The 20,355-nt window shown below is 44.3% G+C and overlaps 1 protein-coding gene across 1 annotated transcript; it reads left to right on the top strand.

Moving 5' to 3' along the window:
* Window positions 1-17,675: 17,675 nt before the first annotated feature.
* Window positions 17,676-18,248, top strand: LOC113350598. The gene has a single exon (XM_026594740.1). The coding sequence runs from the start codon at window positions 17,676-17,678 to the stop codon at window positions 18,246-18,248; it is 573 nt and encodes a 190-aa protein (XP_026450525.1).
* Window positions 18,249-20,355: the final 2,107 nt, after the last annotated feature.

Raw genomic sequence — 20,355 nt, forward strand, 5'->3', positions numbered from 1 at the left:
GTCTCGTAATAATTGGAAACGGTTTGAGTAAATGGAAGGAAATGGTAATGGGTAACGCCTGAAATTGATGTTCCATAATGAAGAAAACGTTTCACCATTACTCCTTGTATTTACTAACCGCCTCATTCTTATGACATTTTCTTGTAACGGGCGTAATGTACGCCTCACGCTGTAAACCGCCAAACCAATACCCTAATGAGCATCCCCCAGTTTGTGACATGTGTTGATTCTCGAGTGTTTTCGTGGAAAACATGTAACATGTTGCTGCTGTTTGGAAAGTTGAGCTTGGGAGACTTTCCGGCTCGGTGGTGACCCTCGACAGTCGAGATTTTGCATCTTGAGAGGAAGGGTAGCCGTTGATTATTGCAACCCTTCGTTTTGTAGGCAGCGTTATGAAAGCATTGCCGGCATGGCTTTGACATGGTTAGGCGTGGCCAAGCTAGGATTTTGGCATAGTTTAGGCGCGACCAAGAACTAGGGTTTTGGCATATTTTGGGCAAGACCGAAATTAGGGCTTGGCGTTGGGCCAAAGGTTTCCACGCGTTAGCTGGTGACCTTGGACGGCTAAGATCTGCATCTTAGATGGAAGGGTGGCCGTTGATTGTTGCAACTCTTGGTTTTGGCAGCCAACGACGTGAAGGAAAGGCTGGCATGGCTTTGGCACAGCGGTGCGGCTGGCATGGGTGGCATGCCTTGGCATAGAGATGTGGCTGGCACGACATGCCATTGGCACATGTGGCATGGTTGACATGCCTTGGCGCGGAGATGTGGCCGGCAAGGCATGCCATTGGCACATGTGTCATGGTTGACATGCCTTGGCGCGGAGATGTGGCACGGCATGCCATTGGCACATGCGGTATGGTTGGCATGCCTTGGCGTAGAGATGTGGCACGACATGCCATTGGAACATGCGGTATGGTTGGCATGCCTTGACGCGGAGATGTGGCTGGCACGGCATGCCATTGGCACATGCGGCATGGTTGGCATGCCGTGGTGCGGAGATGTGGCACAGCATGCCATTGACACATGCGGGATGGTTGGCATGCCTTGTTTCGGAGATGTGGCTGGCACCTCATGCCTTGGCGCGGAAAGGTTGCACGACATGCCATTGGCACATGTGGTACGGCTGGCATGGTTGGCATGCCTTAGGTGGCGAACTTGGACGGTTGAGATCTGCATCTTAGATGGGAGGGTAGCCGTTGATTGTTTCAACCCTTTATTTTGGCAGCCAGCGGCATGTAGTAGGGCCGGCATGGTTTTGGCATAGTTTAGGCGCGACCAAAATTAAGGTTTAGTACAAACCGTGATATTTGGACTTGTGCCAGAAGTTGCCATGCGTTAGGTGGCAAACTTGGATGGTTGAGATCTGCATCTCAGATGAGAGGGCATCCGTTGATTATTGCAACCCTTCTTTTTGGTAGCCAGCGTCGTGCATGGCTTTGGCATGTGTTAGGCGCGGCCAAAATTAGAGTTTGCATGAACCGTGATGTTTGGCTTTGGGCCACAAGTTTCCAAGTGTTAAGTGGCGAACTTGTGTGGCTGAGATTTGCATCTCAGAAGGAAGGGCAGTCGTTGACTATTGCGACCCTTCCTTTTGGAAGCCAGCGGCATGTGGTAGGGCCGGCATGGCTTTGGCTTAGTTTATGCGCGACCAAAATTAGGGTTTAGTACAAACCGTGATGTTTGGCCTTGGGCCGGAAGTTGCCATGCGTTAGGTGGTAAACTTGGACGGTTGAGATCTGCATCTCAGATGGAAGGGTAGCCGTTGATTATTGCAACCCTTCGTTTTGGTAGCCAGCGTCGTGCATGGCTTTGGCATGTTTTAGGCGCGGCCAAAATTAGAGTTTGCATGAACCGTGATGTTTTTCTTTGGGCCACAAGTTTCCATGCGTTAGATGGCGAACCGTGATGTTTTCCATGCGTTAGGTGGTGAACTTGTGTGGCTGAGATTTGCATCTCAGAAGGAAGGGCAGCCGTTGATTATTGCAACCTTTCGTTTTGGAAGCCAGCGTCGTGCATGGCATGTTGGGACGGCTGGCATGGTCGGCATGCCTCGGCACGGAGATGTGGCTGGAACGGCATGCCATTGGCACATGTGTTACGGTTGGTATGCCTTAGCGTGGAAAGGTTGCACGGCATTCCGTTAGAACATGTGGTGCTGATGACATGGTTGGCATGCCTTGGCACGGAGATGTGGCTGGCACGGCATGCCATTGGCACATGTGGTGCGGCTGGAATGGTTGGCATGCCTTGGCGCAGAGACATGGCCGGCATGGTATGCCATTGGCACGGTGGTGCGGCTAGCATGGTTGGCATGCCTTGGCGCGGAGACGTGGCTGGCATGGTTTGCCATTGGCACGGTGGTGCGGCTGGCATGGTTGGCATGCCTTGGCGCGGAGATGTGGCTGACACGGCATTCCATTGGCACATGTGGTGCGGCTGGCATGGTTGGCATGCCTTGGCGCGGGGATGTGGCTTGCACGGCATGCCATTGGCACATGTGGTGCGGCTGGCATGGTTGGCATGCCTTGGCGCGGGGATATGGCTGGCACGGCATGCCATTGGCCTATCGAAACCCTAATTAGCATTAAAAAAGGTACCCTAGTAATTTTCTTGCAGATATATTAAAGGGTTCAATAAATGCGCTTAATGGATACATTATTACTCAAGTTCTGTGACGTCACTGTCTGATTAGGGTTTTACTATTTTAACCCTCAGCTAAAAACCACCATCAACATTAAGTCCCCTGTTTAGCTCGGAACAGGGGCATTGTTGCGAGGTAAGCATGAGATGGTGACAGACGGGGACAGAAACGAAACGCAAGTCATGAAAGATGGTCAGGAAGATTCGTCTAATCTTTTTAGAGAAATAAGGAGAATCCGTGATCCTTGCATTTGGCGGCTTTGCGTAAATTCTGCTCGTGGCACTGCAGGTTAGGCCGCGGAGTGGTAGAGACGATTGCTGGCCGGGATGCAGACTGTTGGTCGGATTGGAAGGGAGCCGTCAGCATTGGTCGGCTTGGAATGGAGCCGTCAGCATTGGTCGGCTTGGAATGGAGCCGCTTGAGTTGCGCGGATTGGAGTGGAGCTATCTTGAGTTCCTCGGAAGGATGACGACTGGCTTCATTTACGTGGAAGGATGACGCCTGGCTTCAGTTCCGTGGGATGATGACAACTTTGTCTAAATTAGGGTTTGGCATGCCGAAACCCTAATCAACATCCTTTACTAGAATTGCTGTAGAATTCTCGTACGGACTCGGATTTTGACGGTACGCCCCTCCATTCTGACGGAAAAGAATTTTCTATCTCCCTTCGCGGGAATATTTAAGTTTTGATCTCGTTCGGGAGGTGAAAACATATCGGAAGTAAAGTTCAAGAAGAATTCAGGAGGAATGTTGCGGGCCCGAGGTGGCATAGTCGCTTCCAGTCACCTATTCCCGTTCATGGAGAAAGAAGGAGTTCAAACTTTAGAAACTCTGTCAGCATGAAAAGAGGTATCGACCCTCTTCCATTGCTTGTCTGGATCTGTTCTTTCGTCTGCAGTGTCTCTCCAGTGGATTCCAAAATTACCAAAACTCCACTGCATTCTTGGGATAGATGGATGAAATATATTCTCGGAAACGATCATGTCAGGGCTAATCTTGGATATTGTTGTTGCGTTGTCGGTCCATCCTTGACTTTAAGTTGTTCAGTGTCTGCACCTTCTGATCGCGATGATTGATATTTTGTGGATGATTGTATGGTAGAAATCTTCCGAAGACACAGGATGAAATAAATGAGTTGGGAGACATTTTGTTGCCGATGTGCTGCTATCAAGTCTTCAAGGACTTTGTTCCAAGAGACATCCTTCGAACCAGCTTCTGAATCTTGGACTATCGTTTGGAATGAGATACGGTGAGCAGTCCCCAGTTATATTTCTGTTAGATCCGATGGCATGGCCGAATATGTGAATGTATCTTTGTGGCGTGCTTTTGGAGTTTTCGATGCACATGTATGGCTTCATGTTGAGAAATTCCCCCGGCTCGTAAAACTTCGGCAGTGATGATGTTGAAATCAGAAATAACCAGGTTAAGGGGAGTGAAAGCATCTCATGCTGGTAGTCCCCATGTGTAGCCTACTTTCATCGCATCTCCTTGAATACATGTCCACAGGATTTGATACAAGCTTATTGTACTCTTCTGGATGTGACGCTGGGATGCAGATGGACGAAATATTCTGGATAGCGAAAAAAGCAGGAATAAGAGAGTTATGTTGTTTATCGTGGCTCCATCTGTTTCTTCAAAAAATGTTTCAGCCGCGTCTCTGGAGTTATATCATGATTCCTTGATGGTCGTCGGGATGGACTGCGATGAGCAGTCCCCAGTCGCATTTTTCTTTAGTTTCTGAAGTTGTTTTCCTCTGAGCAGGCTTGGGATCCGCCCCGGCCTTGTAAAGTGTTGAAAGCGTTTTCTAGACAGAGAGGTGATGATATTCTTGCGCTACACCTTTGAAGAGTAGATGACCTTGTTGTGGTTATGGCCTTTTGGTTGACTGTGTCTTCTGATCTTTGGCAGTGAAAGGATTCCGTATAGATCCTCAGTCCCCAAGTATGGTTTACATGTTTCCATCTTGTATGGTCAGTGGGTTGACCATGATAAAGACATCACCATCGTGCGTTCGTACTGGTGATTTTGTTATTTCTTCGAAACTAAAATATGGAGGAGTACGGGTTACCTTTGTAGTGATTGCTGCTGCGGTGAAGCTCAGGCTGGTATAAAAAAATGAGCGGAAACAGTTCTTGGTAGCAGATATAATCAGAAGAGACTACATTATCGTGGGAACAAAGTAGGTCGGCTAGAATTGTATGGGCATCCATGGAAGTAAAAGGATTGACTGGATACATGGTCACGATTTTTGGCGGGATGGATCGAAAGATGGCCATGACTACGAAGATTGGATGGCTGCGATCATGATCCTTGACATGGGGAGTGTGGTGGCACGACCCTTTGCAGGAAGGAGTGGTGTTGAAGCGGCTTCGTCTCTTGGAGAGGACGTTGAAACTTAAGGAGCCAAATACTGTTTCATATCCTGGAGCAGCTTATGGAGATATCGCTGAAGCGGAGCGGCTTTTGGAGCGAACGTTGAAGCGGAGCGGCTGCTGAAGCGAACATTGAAGCCGAGACGCTATTGGAGAACGTTGAAGAGGATCCACTTCCGGAGAGAATATCGAAACGGAACCTTGAAACTCTCAGAGCCTTGACGGTTACAATGTTGAAGCCGGAGACTGCGTCACTCAGCGTTCTGTTAAACTCGACATCCCTCAAGTGAACAGTGGTTAGGAGTCCCCAGTTTCATCTATTGATTGTGATTTCTAGGAGAGGTTGGGGTTTGGGAACGGATTCCCTGGCTGGAAACATCTGCTTTCCTGATGCAGTGCGGTTGAGGGATGCAAATATGTCTTGACGCTACGCCTTGGAGAAATATAGAATGTCACATAACTGTTTCATCATAGACTGCGCGAAGTCCCCAGAAATCATGCATCTCCTGACGGGAAGAGGGTCTCTGTGAATTCAGGAGAGTTGCTGATTTCCTTTGCCTCGATTTTCGAGAAGTCGTTCCTGATCTTTACATGTGATGAAATTGGATTGCTGATTCCCTTCTACTGGGCGTTCTAGAGAAATGCGATCCCCTTCATCTATAAACGCACGTTCTACTGAAGTGCCTGCGCCAGATGTTAAAAGTATTCCTTGTCAGCTCCCTCTTGGGTTGACGTGACTCTTATGGTGGCCGCTCCGTCAGTGTCTTGAGGAAATAGGTATCTCTTTCTGAGTTATAAACACGTCTGTCTGAGCCTTAAGAGAACCTTTTGTCTTTCCATCAAATCAACAGTGGTAAAAGGAGGTCGGCTTCTTCTGGCTCTTCCAGTATCTTGCCCTGATGGTGGAGTAGAAACGTCTCTGGTGACGGTTGGAGCTGTCATACTTGAAGAAAAGTTGAGGTGGCGGAAGCGGCTCTGGTTCTGGTGATCGTAGGTGTATCGTACAGAGATGACGCGGTTTTGATCACAGAGTGTTGGATCCATGGCGCTGTTTCGAAGGGTGAGGATGACGCTGCTTTGGCTGGATGTGGAGCGGAGAAGATGGCGCTGGAAGGGCGCAAGCTGTTAGCACTGAAAAGGATGCAAGTTTCTGGCGCTGGATCGACTTGGAATGGGCGCTGGCTTGGATTTGGTATGGCACATACTATTGGTTGGGCATGGTGCGGACTGTTGGCTTGGCACGACGCTGGCTTGGCGTGGCGCGGATTGTTGGCTTGGCACGGCGCTGATTTGGCGCGGCGTGGACTGTTGGGCACCGTGAGGCTTGTTCTTGCGGACCCAGTTGTCTCTTTCCATATGTATCTCAAATAGGAAACCCTTTCCTTATTCAAATTCGAAAAGTGTTACGCCTATAAAAGGGGTTGGCTCTCCTCTTTTTTTTTGAAAGGCTAACAAAACGCCTGGTTTATGGTTTTATTTGAATTGATAGATAACTGTTATCTACGAGGGTTTTGGATTATTCTTTTGGAATGAATTGTTTTAGAATAATGTTGTTTTGGTTATGACTGTAAGTAGCATAAGTACCCCGGGAAAGCTATGGAACTGTGAATGTTGTGCCACAGTAGAAAGCGTGAAATGAAACATGGGAACAATATGGCTATCGGTTTTTATCATCTTTGTGATGATTTGAAGTAGTAGACCATGTATTTTTCCTAACAAGACTTACTCGGTTTTTTGGATCTCCTAACGGAACTGGATCTCCCAGGTGCAATTCCAAGTTTTGTGGGAAGTGCCGCCGTGATCGCGAGAAGTCCCCAGTCACTCCTTGTCGTGTGATAGCTGATAATTGAGCCATTGATTCCCAAGCGGATTTTTTTTGCTTCTACCATCTTGAGATCGGCGTTTGAAAGATGAAATCAGGAATTGAAAGTTGATATTGTAACCGAGAGATTAATCTCCCACTGTGGTCGCCAATTGTTTGAGGGTGAAAACAGTTTCTGCAGGTTTCGGCAATTTCTTGTGTTGTGGGTGAGAAACGAGTCTTAACCCTAAACAATGTACTACAATGGAGTATTTTAGATTCGAGAGATCAATCTGTACAAATCCGACCTAAACCAAGAAATGGTCGTTCCAGACTTGCTTCAGTCACAAAGTGAAGGAGAAGGGTTGGTTTTGGGGAGGGAAGCGAAGAAAGTGTTGAGACCAGAGTAGTTGATTCTGGAAGAGTAGTTGTTTGACTTGTATCAGAAAGTGAAAGCTAATAGATGGGAAAGCTAACAAGTGATTTCTGAGTGTTGTATGCTCCTGACCAAAACTTGTTATTAGGTGGAAATAGGTGAGACCTATTTATACAAGTCGCAACGAAACGTACCCTGGTCTCGTAAGAATTGGAAACAGTTTGAGTAAATGGAAGAAAACGGTAATGGGTAACGCCTGGAATTGATGTTCCATAATGAAGGAAACGTTTCACCATTACTCCTTTTATTTACTAACCGCTTCATTCTTATGACACTTTCGTGTAACGGGCGTAATGTACGCCGCACATTGTAAACCGCCAAACCAATACCCTAATGAGCATCCCTAGTTTGTGACATGTGTTGATGTCTCGAGTGTTTTCGTGGAAAACATGTAGCATGTTGCCGATGTTTGGAAAGTTGAGACTGGGAGACTTTCCGGCTCGGTGGTGACCCTCAACGGTCGAGATTTTGCATTTTGAGAGGAAGGCTAGCCGTTGATTATTGAAAACCTTCGTTTGGTAGCCAGCGGTATGAAATCATGTCCGGCATGGCTTTGACATGGTTAGGCGTGGCCAAGCTAGGATTTTGGCATAGTTTAGACGCGGCCAAGAACTAGGATATTGGCATAGTTTGGGGGCGGCCAAAATTAGGGCTTGGCGTTGGGCCAAAGGTTTCCACACGTTAGATGGTGACCTTAGACGGCTAAGATCTTCATCTTAGATGGAAGGGTGGCCGTTGATTGTTGCAACCCTTGGTTTTGGCAGCCAACGGCGTGAAGGAAAGGCTGGCACGGTTTTGGCACAGCGGTGCGGCTGGCATGGTTGGCGCCTTGGCATGGAGATATGGCTGGCACGGCATGCCATTGGCACATGTGGCATGGTGGGAATGACTTGGCGCGGAGATGTGGATGGCACGCCATGCCATTGGCACATGTGGCATGGTTAGCATGCCTTGGCGCAGAGATGTGGCACGGCATGCCATTTGCACATGCGGTATGGTTGGCATGCCTTGGCGAGGAGATGTGGCTGGCACGACATGCCATTGACACATGCTGCATGGTTGGCATGCCTTGGTGCGAAGATGTGGCTGGCACGGCATGCCATTGTCATATGCGGCATGGTTGGCATGCCTTGGAGCGGAAAGGTTGCACGGCATGCCATTGGCACATGTGGTGCGGCTGGCATAGTTGGCATGCCTTGGGTGGCGAAGTTGGACGGTTGATATCTGCATCTTAGATGGGAGGGTAGCCGTTGATTGTTGCAACCCTCCGTTTTGGCAGCAAGCGGCATGTGGTAGGGGCGGCATGGCTTTGGCATAGTTTTGCCGCGGCCAAAATTAGGATTTAGTACAAACCGTGATGTTTGGCCTTGGGCCGGAAGTTTCCATGCGTTAGGATGCAAACTTGGACGGTTGAGATCTGCATCTCAGATGGGAGGGTAGCCGTTGATTGTTGCAACCCTTCGTTTTGGTAGCCAGCGTCATGCATGGCTTTGCCATGTGTTAGGCGCGGTCAAAGTTAGAGTTTGCATGAACCGTGATGTTTGGATTTGGGCCACAAGTTGCCATGCGTTAGGTGGCGAACTTGTGTGGCTGAGATTTGCATCTCAGAAGGAAGGGCAGCCGTTGATTATTGCAACCCTTCGTTTTGGCAGCCAGCGTCGTGCATGGCATGTTGGGACGGCTGGCAAGGTCGGCATGCCTCGGCGCGGTGATGCGGCTGGCACGGCATGCCATTGGCACATGTGGCACGTTTGGCATGCCTTGGCGTTGAAAGGTTGCACGGCATTCCATTGGCACATGTGGTGTAGCTGGCATGGTTGGCATGCCTTGGCGCGGAGATGTGGCTGGCGCGGCATGCCATTGGCACATGTGGTACGGCTGGCATGGTTGGCATGCCTTGGCGCGGAGACGTGGCTGGCATGGTATGCCATTAGAACGGTGGTGCGGCTGGCATGGTTGGCATGCCTTAGCGCGGAGACGTGGATGGCAGGGTTTGCCATTGGCACGGTGGTGCGGCTGTCATGGTTGGCATGCCTTGGCGTGGGGATGTGGCTGGCACGGCATGCCATTGGCACATATGGTGCGGCTGGCATGGTTGGCATGCCTTGGCGCGGGGATGTGGCTGGCATGGCATGCCATTGGCACGTGTGGTGCGGCTGGCATGGTTGGCATGCCTTGGCGCGGAGATGTGGCTGGCACGGCATGCCATTGGCGCACGTGGTGCGGCTGGCATGGTTTGCATGCCTTGGCGCGGAGATGTGGCTGGCACGACATGCCATTGGCACATGTAGTGTGGAAATTAGGGTTTGGCCTATCGAAACCCTAATTAGCACTAAAAAAAAGGTACCCTGGTAATTTTCTCGCAGAAATATTAAAGGGTTCAATAAATGCGCATGGTGGAGACATTATTACTCAAGTTTTGTGACGTCACTGTCTGACTAAGGTTTTACTATTTTAACCCTAAGCTAAAAACCACCATCAACAGTAACAAAAGGGAAGGATGGAGTAAGAAGACAGCTAGAAGAAGCAGCAAGGACACCTTTTGCACGGGGAATACAATTAGTGGCGATACCAAGAAAGTGCACACTTCCCACGTTTCCTAGCATCTTTGATGGATCCACATGCGCGATACAACATATCAATACGTACAACGTAGCTTTGTTACAATATGAGAACAACGATGCGATCAAGCATCACAGGAGAAGCCTTGAAATGGTTTTGGACTGCCAATGGGTTCCATACAATCATTCGAGCACTTGCAGAGTTTGTGCTTGGGGCAATACATCAGCAGCAGTATGCTAAGACCAGGGATTGAAAAGGCATTCAGCCTACGAAGGAGAATGAATGAAAGCCTGAGAGACGAGACCAATAGATGGAGGACAATGAGTAGTGAAATGGTAGGACGAGTGGATGAAAGAAACCTCATCTTAGCATTCATCAACGCATTGTTTCCAACTGACCAGTTGTTTATGCGGTTGTTCAAAAGGAAAGAAAAGATTACGATGACAGAGTTGCACGAATATCAGAAAGAGTATATCGCTCTTGAATAAAAGCAGAGAGATACGGAGTCATACCCGGTTGCATTCGTGAGAGAAATAATAGGAAATGCAAGTCTATTACCAAGGATGACGAATGCTGTTGCAAGCACTTCGCAGAGAAGCAAAGAGAAATTAATCATAGAAGATCAACAAAAGCAAGTAGCCATGAGTAGCAGGGACCAAGAAATATATGAGCAAGAATACAAGGAGAGGCAATATAACAATCCAAGAGGAAACAACAAAGTCGCAAGATACGACAATCATGGAGACGGATATGGAGGAAATATGAAGTATTACAATCAAGGCACGAACTACAGAGTCCATGAGGAGATGAGGATGCCACCTCTTAACACAACAGTGGACAAAGTCTGGGAAGCTGTTATATTAATGGAGGAGATAACACCACCACCTAATCTAGGGAAAGAACCACCATCTGGAAGAAGAAGTAAATAATTCTTCGCTTATTATATTTTACATGGTCATACAACGAGTAACTGCAAGAACATACAACGCATCATATTAAGAATGATTGGACAAAGAAAGCTCAACCACTTCCTAGCTACACCACTACCTCCCCCACCACCACCGCAACCAACAACAGGTGCACAAGCTTCAGGAGCCGATAAAGGAAAAAATACATTTTTAATAGAAGTGGGTGCGAATGCCAAGAATTTACACTGTAATTCAATAATACACTCATTCAAAAATATAGAAGGCTTCCATGACAATGTGTTGAGCCGCATATATGCAAGGGATGCTAAAAGGAAGGAAATAATGAATCTAGCAAAGATACCAAAACTCGAGGAATAGCAGAAGCAACCAATCACATTTAGTGCAGAAGAAATATCTAGAGAAGGAAAAATCCATGAAAGTCCCCTGGTGGTTAAGTTGGAGATAATACCAAAAGTAAAACCCGATAAGGAAGAAGGTGAAGAGGATCTCGCATGGGCGATAAATAGAATATTAATTGATTCTGGGATCTCGGTGGATATTTTTTTTATCATGCATATAAGACAATGAGCGGAAGAGATGAAGATTTGATTCCTTCAACTTATAAAATATACAGCTTCAATGGATCAGCTAACAATCCAAAGGGATAAATTACCATGTGAATCCCTCTTAAGGAAATCTCTACTGAAATAACCTTTTGTGTCGTGGACGTCGAATCGCCATACAATGCATTAATTGGGAGACCGTGGTTATACAGCATCCTGGGTGTGGCTTCCACATATCATCAGTGTATTAAGTTTCCATTACCACAAGGTGTCAGAATCATCTGAGGAGATGTTAATGAAGCGAGCAATGAAATTGATGTTGAGAAAAGTGAAGTGCGTGCGACTAAGAGAAGAAATTGGAAGCGTGACGCAGAAGAAAGTAAGCGGTGCGAAAGATTGATGGTGAATTTCAAAGAAAAAGGAGGGGAAGTTGTTGATTACCATGAAGGAGAGGAATCATCAAATAAATAAGATGCTGGGATCGAAAAGGATAACAAAGAAGAAACCAGTAAATGACAAGTTCAGATGAGGACACTCAAGATAGAAAAAAGGCATGAATGCGCGAAGAAATCTGAAAGGGCAGAGTTCCAACCAGGAGAGTTAGTCATGAGCGAAGTGCCACCATATCACAAACAAGGGAGTAAGAAGAAAGAAAAAGTAACCTGGGATGGACCTTATATGGTGAAGAAATATGTTGGTAATGGGATGTACAAGTTAATGAAAAGAGATGGAGGAAATATGGAGAAAATGGAGAGTAGGCTTTATAACAAGAAGTATCTAAAGCAGTACTACGGTTGAAATGCCTGAAAAAATCAGTTTGGAAGTACTACACACATGCGAAGTGGACAAAGAAGTAAAAGGGGTGAAGTAGATAATAGATTATTATAAAGTATTAGTTAGATATTGCTATTTATGCGAATAAAGAAGAGAAGGGAAAATCAGAATTATACGAGAAAAGATTATTAATAGAAAATTTATATTCCTTCTACAACACATACTCCTCACATGCAAGAAGAAAAATGAGGCAAAAATACGACCTCCAAAATAAGACCTCACTAGGAGGCAATAAAATTTAAAACCTCTAACTATGGAGGATAGGCATACAATAGTGGCATGCACCCTAGTTCGCACATGTGCAAGAGGCAATATAAATAAGCCCTAACGCGTGTCATAATTAGGGAACCTAGTAATGCATGGCTCAGGCGAAAGTCATACCATCCCTGGAACCTGAGCCATGGAAAGTGGGGGCGAAATAAAATCCTATCCAATAGAGACTCCCTAGTCGTAAGACTAAGGTACTAAGTTCTCTATTATGGAATGTAGAAACTAGACCAAGGAGTCGCGGTACACGGTTGAGCCTAGGGTGCCGGGGGCGTCTGGAGCTTACCTCGCCGCTCTTGGAAAGTCCTGGCTATGATACACTCGGTCTTCAAGATACCCCACTTAGGGTGTGATCTCTAAAGAAATCGCGAAAACGACTGGTTATTTCATCACTGGATGGGAGGATCCCGCCCCAACTCGGTAGGGGTACGCCTCCTTGAAAGGGAAATCAGGGGGAAGATAAGGACGGCACCCTCCATTAGGGAGCTGAATTGTGTCAAAAGACGTCAATATCACGGGACTATAACTCTAACAAGAGTATAGACCTGTCGTATTGGTGCGAAAGAAGAATCCTGCATAGGCAATAATACGAAAGGTGATAAGATAGGGTCAATGGGTCGATACGAGAAAACGTAAAGACGTCCTGCGACCCTGTTGCACGGCCAAAATAATATCCTGGGGCAAAGATAAGTCCTATTAAGAGGAGAGGCTGATTAAGACCTCTAATTAGGGAGGCTCAATAAGACCTCATGAATAAACACAAAATATTGTACTAATTTTATTTCTGCAGGATGAAGCAAAAGCAGAGGCAAAGGTATGTTCAAAGCATAAATTACGAAGATAACATGCATAACTAGGGATTTAGCAGAGGCAATTGCACTCCTGCGAATTATAGAGGCAAGAACGGGATTATAAACACAATAAGAATATGTTATTCGCACTCGCATAATTTCCTCATGCCAAACATGATAGTGATTATAAGTTCGCACATATGACAAAATATAATCGCACACATATGTTATTATACTTGCTTCCATAAATTACCCTGAAACTAACACAAATTATCAGGAAGGAATCTTTTCATTTGATGAACAATCAGGAGAAGGAAGGAGAAGCATAGAAAAGGTGAAATCCATTAAAAGACAGAAATTACTCAGTATATGTACAAAGAGGAAGGTATAATACAAATAACACAAAAGAAGGAAAGCAGACAACTACTTTTTGCCAGCATCATCTTCATCAACCTCGGAGTCATGATCCTATTCATCAGAATCCTCATATTCAGCATCACTATCTGAGATCTCGGAAGTTTCTTCATTTTCCGAAGGAGCCTCAAATACATAGTGAGATGGAAAAGGAATATGATGTTCAGAGTAGAGCTTTCCCACCTCCTCTTGGATAACCCCGTTACGTATGCAAATAACATCTTTGGTTAAATTAGAAACAGTGAATTTGAGCTTTTTCTTGAGTCGATGGCACTTGGTGTAACGAGCTGCGAGTTTTGCTTCCAATATTTCAACATCAACAGTGGATTTCTCCTGTAGACTTTCCATATCCCTTTGGTACTTTTGTTCCCTCTTAAGAAATACCTTCTCAGCAGCTGCGAATAAATAAAGATAAGAGTCAAAATCGCACGTAGTTGAACCTCAAGAGATAAAGCAAGAGCAAAAGTATTCATAAAAATAATAAGAAACCTTCTTTTTCAGAAATGATGGTTTTAACCAGGGAAGCATGGTCAGATTCTAAACTAACATTTGTATCCAACCCCAGCCTAGCATTATCAAGGACTTTAGTATCCCATTCAAACTCGACATCATTCTCTATTAGAAGACGAGAGTTCACTATCCCGAGCGAGAAGAGTATCCCTCTCACGAATGACACAATCCCTTTCTATCTGAACCTTAAGTTGAGCCTCGTGAAATTCCTTCAAAGCCTTCGCACCATTAGCAATTACCTGATCTTTCTCAGTTATAAGAGTATTCTTTTTAGCTTCTAAAATCCTAATTCTCTCCTTATCCTCACGAGCACTACGTTGAAAGGTCTTATTAGCAGTTAACATTGGCCTATGATCACAAATAAGGGCTTTATATTTTAGCCTCAACTCCTCCCAACTAAGATTCTCTAGGACACGCATGGGGAAATTGTCCACTGAGGCATTGAGAAGCTCTAAAAGGACATCATTATCATCAGGAGTCTAGCCGCCTCTTCGGTCAAATTATAAAGTTCTGCAAATATAAGTGGTAGAGGAAGTATGAAGACAAAGTGAAGACGATAAGGTATAAGGGGGCAAAAATAACATACCTATCAACTGATCATTCCTCCGGCGAAGTCCATCAGCCTCTTGTGTCTTAAGTAAAAGCTCATCCTTGATCTTTTGACACTCAACTTCCAAAGAATGATTCTTTCTATGCAAGTCATAGGCAACCACATGAGAAGCTCGCGCTACCTAAAAGGACCAGAAGATAGAGGAACTTAAAATGATTAAAACAAAAAGAAGAAGTATTAGCTTAAGCTCATCCAGGTCCACAAGAGAATGAGACGTATCATGGAAGCTATAACAAATAAGAACTCAGGAGATATAACTGAGGCAGATCCTCGCAGATATTCATGACTCAAAGTAGGAGCATCGCATATAGAAGAAATCATCTGACAGGTGCGAATCAAGTTGTCATCACAAGCAGCTGCAAAGGAGTCCTTGAAGATAAGAGACAATTGGGTCATGGGAGAAGCTGAAGTAGATTCATCAGGGAATGGTAGCTCGCTTCCCTGAGAGTGAGGAACTAGAAGACTAGGAGACGATCTGGAAGAGGTAATCTTCCTCTTCTTCTGTGGATTATCTTTCTTGGTGGCATTCTTCAAAGAAGACTTAAAAGCAACAACTTTTCCCTTAGACTTCGCACGGCTAACAATATTTGCACAAGTAGAAGCCTCCTCCTCGCGCTCAGAAGAGCTTTCATCATTAGGACCATCATCATCAAGCTCGTCCACCTTTTCACACAAATAAAGATAAGAAATAGAGGCAACAACATTTTTAAAGAAAAATTGAAAGTATTTCTTGATTCATTGGTGATCGAATGATGAGCTTCCAGTGCGCCTTGATTCTTCTTAGACTTATAGTCCTTTTTCAGTTTGGCAATCTGAAAATGAAGAAATTAGTAAAACAGAGAAAATCATTAAAAGAGCTATGCGAATGAAGAAAAATTGATAAAGGATCAAAGGTTAGAAAGACATACCACTCTCACCTCCTCACTCCAACTAAATTTCCAAGGAGAACATGGAGAAAAACCTGCGGGAAGGGGAATTATCGACCTATTGTCACCATAACCGATGATATATGGACCTTCGAGAATAAAAGGATAAACATCCCAGCGATTGTCATTCGAGTTCCGTGCAGTGCGATTAGTCTTATCGTTGAAACCAACATCTCGCATGATCCTTTGATTCTCTGCGAGACCATCTTTCCTCTTCAAACGAACATCCCAGTGAGATGACTTAGCCTTCATAATTACCACTTCGTAGTTAGAAAACAAGCTCTCCACAGTATAATCAGAAGGAATTATTTCGCAGTCTACATACGCTTCATTCCTGTATTCCTTAGGATAGAGGGATTCTAATCCAGCCGCACGACGAGCGAAATCCACCATAATCTTTATAGTGTCCCCACTCAACTGACAAATCGCACGCCTAAAATTATCATGGGATATGATTCTGTAAAAAAGAGGAATTCGCGGATCCAAGAGAGGGATATGGAGACCAGCAAGAAGTTTCCCAACAGAGATAATGATCTTCTGATCATCCCATTAATCGATTTTGAACCATTTAGGTTTAAGTGTCAAAGTAGGCCCTGATGAAGGAGGAGCGGATAATGTGAAACCTTTATCTATGAGTTCGACCTGTAACCTATCGAACTTTTCTACCATTCTCCAACCTTCCTTGTGCCCCATTGTTGTTCTTCTGGAATGGGATTATAAATATAAAGATAGCCAAGATAATCAAAGGGGGGAATAATACAGTAAGCGAGAAATTGAAGCAGCAGTTGGAACAAAAGCGAAAAAGAAATATGAGAAAAGATCAATAATTAAAATCGAACGAAAGGCGGTAGCAGTAAGAAAGGAAAAGTTGCAGAGGTTGAGGAGGAAGGAGAAGAGTAAAAAAGAAGAGGTTGAAAATGAAAAAAGTGTATATAAAGGATTCTCTTTCCCTCTCCTCGAAATCCTGCTGCATTAATGACTGAAAAGATACGAAGAGACAGTTGAAAGGGTTAACAACGACGTGTGAAGAAATAAACCGACAAAAGCGACACGTGGAGCAATCTAATCCGAGATCCCGGATTATTGTCAGTTAAGGAATACGAAGTTGATAAGGTGCGACGAATCGCATTAAAGGTGCGAAGAGAGCTATTGGAGAAGTTTTTCTCATCGCTCTTTCCATAATAAAGATCGATAAGATAAGAGGCAAAATGTAGGGGTTAAATATCGCACCGATAGGTATCGTACGAAGGAATGATATTGTAAGGAGGCAAACGTACTCTCAGGTAACATATCCCAGATGACGGAATCAATGACGCCACAAAGTCACGAGTAAAGTGTGGAAGATGTGCGAGGTTGAAGAGTTCGTGCGAGAAGACCCAATGTAAACGTGCAATGGTATCACACGTAAGAACCGAAAATAGGGGCTTTATTAGCTGTCCTCCACTATGTAAACTCCTATATATAGGACCAACCACCATTGTATAGGGGAGGGGGGGATCTTTTGGATAGTTGAGATAGAACTTTTAGGAGAGAGAAAGTAATTTTTTCTCCAAGTTAGGGTTTCATCTCATATCTTTGTATCGTTTTCTAAACTTAATAAAATTCTTTTAAGTGTTCTTCATAATAATTTCTTAGTTTGTTCTATAGATTATCCAAGGGTGTGGTAGTAGGATTTTCCGCTACTACAAAGCAGTTATACATGGTCTACGCTTGGCACGGGAGCTAGGTTTGTAAGATGTTCGGTTTACTAGTGACTCTCAGCTAGTCATTAGACAAATCTAGCTGAAATATCAAACTTTGGATCTGGTACTATCTTCGTATCTGAAGTTAGCCCAGGAGCATGCATCCAAAATTAGCAACGTGACATTCAGGCACGTATGCCGAAAAGACAATAGGCACGCGGATGCCCTGGAATTCATATCTTCAATGCTAAGGGATAAAAACACCACATCAATACAAATCGGGAGGATATATGAACCTTCGATAGAAGAACCTATCTCAAGCATCAAGGAGACTTTGGCTGTCCAAACAAGGGCCATGAGAGAGGCGGAAGAAACACGCCAAGAAAAAAAAGAGTCAGAGGAGGAAATAAAGGAGTCTTACGAAGATCAATCCATGCCAGAAGAGGACAGTGGAAACGAAGCAGAAGATGATTGGAGAACTCCAATCTACGATTACCTTGACAAAGGCATATTACCGGCTGACGTCAAGGAATCCAGGAATATCGAATCAAAGGAAGCAATGTATAGCCTACATAATGGTATATTGTATAGAAGTTCATTTCTGAGACCTCTGTCACGGTGCCTCTCACAAATCGAAGAAAGGAGGATACTTCGTGACATGCACAGTGGAGATGCAGGAAACCACCGCGGAAGAAGATCCTTGGCAGTTAAAGGCAAAATGCAAGGGTATTATTGGCTAAGTATGGATGAAGATGCAAAAAACGTGGTTAAACGATGCGAAAGGTGCCAACGTTTCGCCAAAAAGATCAAGGCACCAGCAACGGAGATTAACTCAGTTATCAGCCCTTGGCCATTTTCCAAGTGGGGGGTGGGGGGGGGGGGTGATGTCTTCGGACCTCTGATAGAGGGAACAACAAAGAGGAAATAACAACGATAACTACGGACAAAGGTAATCCAAACTTCTGCATATTTTATTTACCCATGGAGGAAGTAATAGGTTCACCAGTACAGAGGCATGATGGTGATATATTTATTATGGTAAACCCATCGACCATACAAGATAGAATCACATAAACCACACTTGCCGATTGAGGCTCAACACTGAATCCCTTCACTGTCAAGGACCCCTTCAACTCAGAAGAGACGTTCAACCAAGAAACAGTGACAGGGTCACCACTCTTCAAAGATGTAGAGTAAAGATATCATCACCTCTCTGTCTGCAATGCGCCTGACCAACAAGCAGTATTTGGATCAGCCATCCATATGCGTTGTTTACAGTGAAGAATCAAAGAGGAAAGTCGCGCCTCAACAATCCACATATACCAACCGCATCAAGCCTTCCAAATCACCTACTCAGAACTCAGCGCCGCCTACCCAAGGCCTGCACGAAGTTGCGTATCAACAACCACATTGCCGACAAAATTAGATTCGGTGTTTCTATATTTCCAATTTCCTATGAATGGGGTGTGATGTGTTCTCAATAATGTTGTAGTAAATAGGTTCGTTGATACTTGTGAAAGCAAAAGATTTTAGACTTATAAAACTTAAAAATAATGAAAACTTATTGCAAAATTGAATTCAAGATATTAGAAAATAATCAAGACACTAGAATCCACTATTACACATGAATGAATGATATCAAATATTTCATAACTCTAATTAGACTTGTAATCCTTTATTTCTTAATTCACAAATAATCAAACATATTCTCAAATATTAATTGTATTCCCTAAGCATAGACTATCAATTGATTAAAAAAAGTGTAATCTATCAAATTGAATCACAAGTAATTAAGATAATTATATAAACATTTAAAAACTCTGCAAAAGCAGTGATTGAGTGAATTATAATTAAAAATTAGGGAAAATGAAATAGTTACTCATTATTCATGTGTAAATAGCTTCATACATTGCCTTGATTACGCGAGAATTTAGCCTCTCATCATGTTGGAAACACGCTCAGAATTCATTTTTATTGCTCAAAGTGTTGACAAATGATGAAAATGGGAGAAATATAATAAAAATCGGGTTTGTAACACTTATTTTAATAACAAACCACTTATTTCAGAGAATGATTAATTAAAACTGTCGTTGTTACTATTGCGTATAAGACTGCCAAGAAACGGTCGCAATCACTGTAACATGAACGACAGATGGGTGTGCGTCTTATGTTCTTCGTGTTCTTTACAGCAGCAGCAATGGTGTTTCTCTGTAACTTGACTCTCCGGTTCTGTTGCTGCTCCGTCACTCTCCCAAACTCTCTATATCCCTTCTATGACTCCTCAGCACTCTATATATACTCGACAGGGTCTCAATTATCATTGTAATAACTCCGGAATAATTCCCAATAACTCTGCCATGCATGGGAAAATATTCTTTCCTTTTACTTTTCATGTACGCATTTTACAGCTGCAAACACTCCTTATTTATCTCTGACACTTTCCAAACTGTTGCTCGAGCCAACAAACATGAGCAGAACACATTCAAACTCTCCAAAAATCATGCCAACTCGCGAAATACTTCTCTCGGATACGTGTTGCTCTGTTTGCTTCAATCCAGCGATGTATCCCAAATTTGTCAAAACAAAACACCGTACCACCCATGCTAAACCATAACAGGGTGATTACAACTTTCTGGGGCGATTAAATCTTGCCAAAACTCCCGGAAAATCATCGAAGAAACTCCCAGGAAAACATGTAACTTTGTTTTGTCCACCACGGGTTAGTTAGCCAAATCCAATCTAACCCAGGACCCATACCAAGCCTTTTATGCCATAACAAGTCATCCCACAAAGTTTCAGCCATTGAGTCTCTCTAACACGTCCTCAAATCTCGAACAAAAATTTTGCCAGTTGAGAGCTAGATTTTCCTGCATTTTTCCAGTTTCAAACGAGGAAGGAGAAGGTGCCGCTTATCCAGAATGATGGCGCCTTTAGCAGATGGGGTGCTCTGGGGGTGCCCTTATCCAATCTGAATGTGCCTTTAGTAATTTTCCAGAGTGCCTTTAACACTTTTTCGACCAAATTTTTCCAAAAAT

The sequence above is a fragment of the Papaver somniferum genome, chromosome 2 (genome assembly GCF_003573695.1).
Source record: "Papaver somniferum cultivar HN1 chromosome 2, ASM357369v1, whole genome shotgun sequence".
NCBI lineage: Eukaryota > Viridiplantae > Streptophyta > Magnoliopsida > Ranunculales > Papaveraceae > Papaver > Papaver somniferum.